Below are 1,462 nucleotides of genomic sequence, written 5' to 3'. Positions count from 1 at the left end.
GTCAAGCAACCCCCTCATCCTTGACTCCCCGCGGACACCCATGAGTTCGTATGATGGACACAACAGCAAACCAAAATGAAGAATACTGGAACCTTTCTTGCCAGAAAAAAGCACTGTGTGTACTATGTATGTGTGTGTATGTAGATCCGACGATTTGGCATTCCTTGATTCCATGTGCCAAATATCAGCACTCAACTAAACTCGTTAAGGGGTGACCTTGGGAGGAAAATCCCCTCCGGAAATAATAAGGTCCCCACTCGAAAATTGCAATAACTTCGCAGAACATTTGGCAAGTAGTTAAGAAATTTGGCAACCATGTTCGCATCGGTTTCTTTCATTCTTCTTCATCTAATTTACTTAGTTCATTCAAATGAAAAGGTCCATTTTATTTTTTCTGAAAACGCGTTTTATACGAGACAGTAATTTCATGTGTTTTGTATAAGCACAGGTATATGTGACGTTTTAGTAATGAGGCATCTGTGCATGCGCAAGTGTGTCTAGGTAGCACGTGTCCGTTATCTAATCACCTTCACTTTCTTGCCCTCAGGTGGAACGCTGTGCTGAACAATGGAGCTGCCATTAAGGGATGTGTCCAAGCATGAACAGCGGGGTGTCATTCGGTTTCTTCATGCCGAAGGAGTATATCCCGCGGACATTCATAGGAAAATGAAAGTTGTGTATGAAAAATGTGTATCGGACAAAACAGTGAGAAAATGGTGTAGGCGTTTTCGTGGTGGACGAAACACATTGAAGGACGATGCTCGGCCGGTACAGTTGAAAAATCACATTCCTGATTGGACAGTGGCTGCTATTGACAACCTTATTCAAGAAGACAGACGAATATCCCTGGCAGCCATTAGTGAACAAGTGAACGTGTCATTGGGTAGTGTGCATGACATTGTGAGGCACAGACTGGGTTACAGGAAAGTGTGCGCACAATGGGTGCCAAAGTGTTTGTCAGAGGAACAAGAAAATGTGCAGAATGGGAATGTCATTGGCTCATTTAATGCGATACAGAAATGAAGGTGAGGACTTTATCAGCAAAATCACTGCTGGAGATGAATCCATCTGCCCGTATTACCAGCCAGAATCAAAGAGGGACAGTATGGAATGGAAGCATACAGGATCACCAAAACCAAAGAAAAGCAAGTCACTACCTAAAGTCGGCAAACTTATGATGACAGTATTTTTCGATGACCAAGGGCCACTGCTAGTGGAGTTCCTTCCGGAGGGACACACAATTAACGCAAACACGTACTGTGAAACACTGCATCGTCTACGGACATCAATCAAGAATAAGCTTCGAGGAAAACTCAGCAAAGGCATCATTTTACTCCAGGACAATGCTCGTCCCCATACAGCCAGAGAGACACAGGATCTGTTGCAATCATTCCATTGGGAAGTGCTAGACCACCCTGCCTACAGTCCTGACTTAAGTCCATGTGATTATCACATTTTCGGA

The 1,462-nt window shown here is 43.8% G+C and overlaps 1 protein-coding gene across 1 annotated transcript; it reads left to right on the top strand.

The window, feature by feature from the left end:
• The first annotated feature begins 567 nt into the window (after positions 1–567).
• Positions 568–1,023, top strand: LOC146002304 (protein GVQW3-like). The gene has a single exon (XM_083140016.1). It carries the CDS (start codon positions 568–570, stop codon positions 1,021–1,023), a length of 456 nt encoding a protein of 151 aa, XP_082996142.1.
• Positions 1,024–1,462: the final 439 nt, after the last annotated feature.

Source organism: Lepisma saccharinum, chromosome 18 (assembly GCF_977018435.1).
Source record: "Lepisma saccharinum chromosome 18, izLepSacc3.1, whole genome shotgun sequence".
NCBI lineage: Eukaryota > Metazoa > Arthropoda > Insecta > Zygentoma > Lepismatidae > Lepisma > Lepisma saccharinum.
This window is presented reverse-complemented; position numbering and strand designations above follow the sequence as displayed.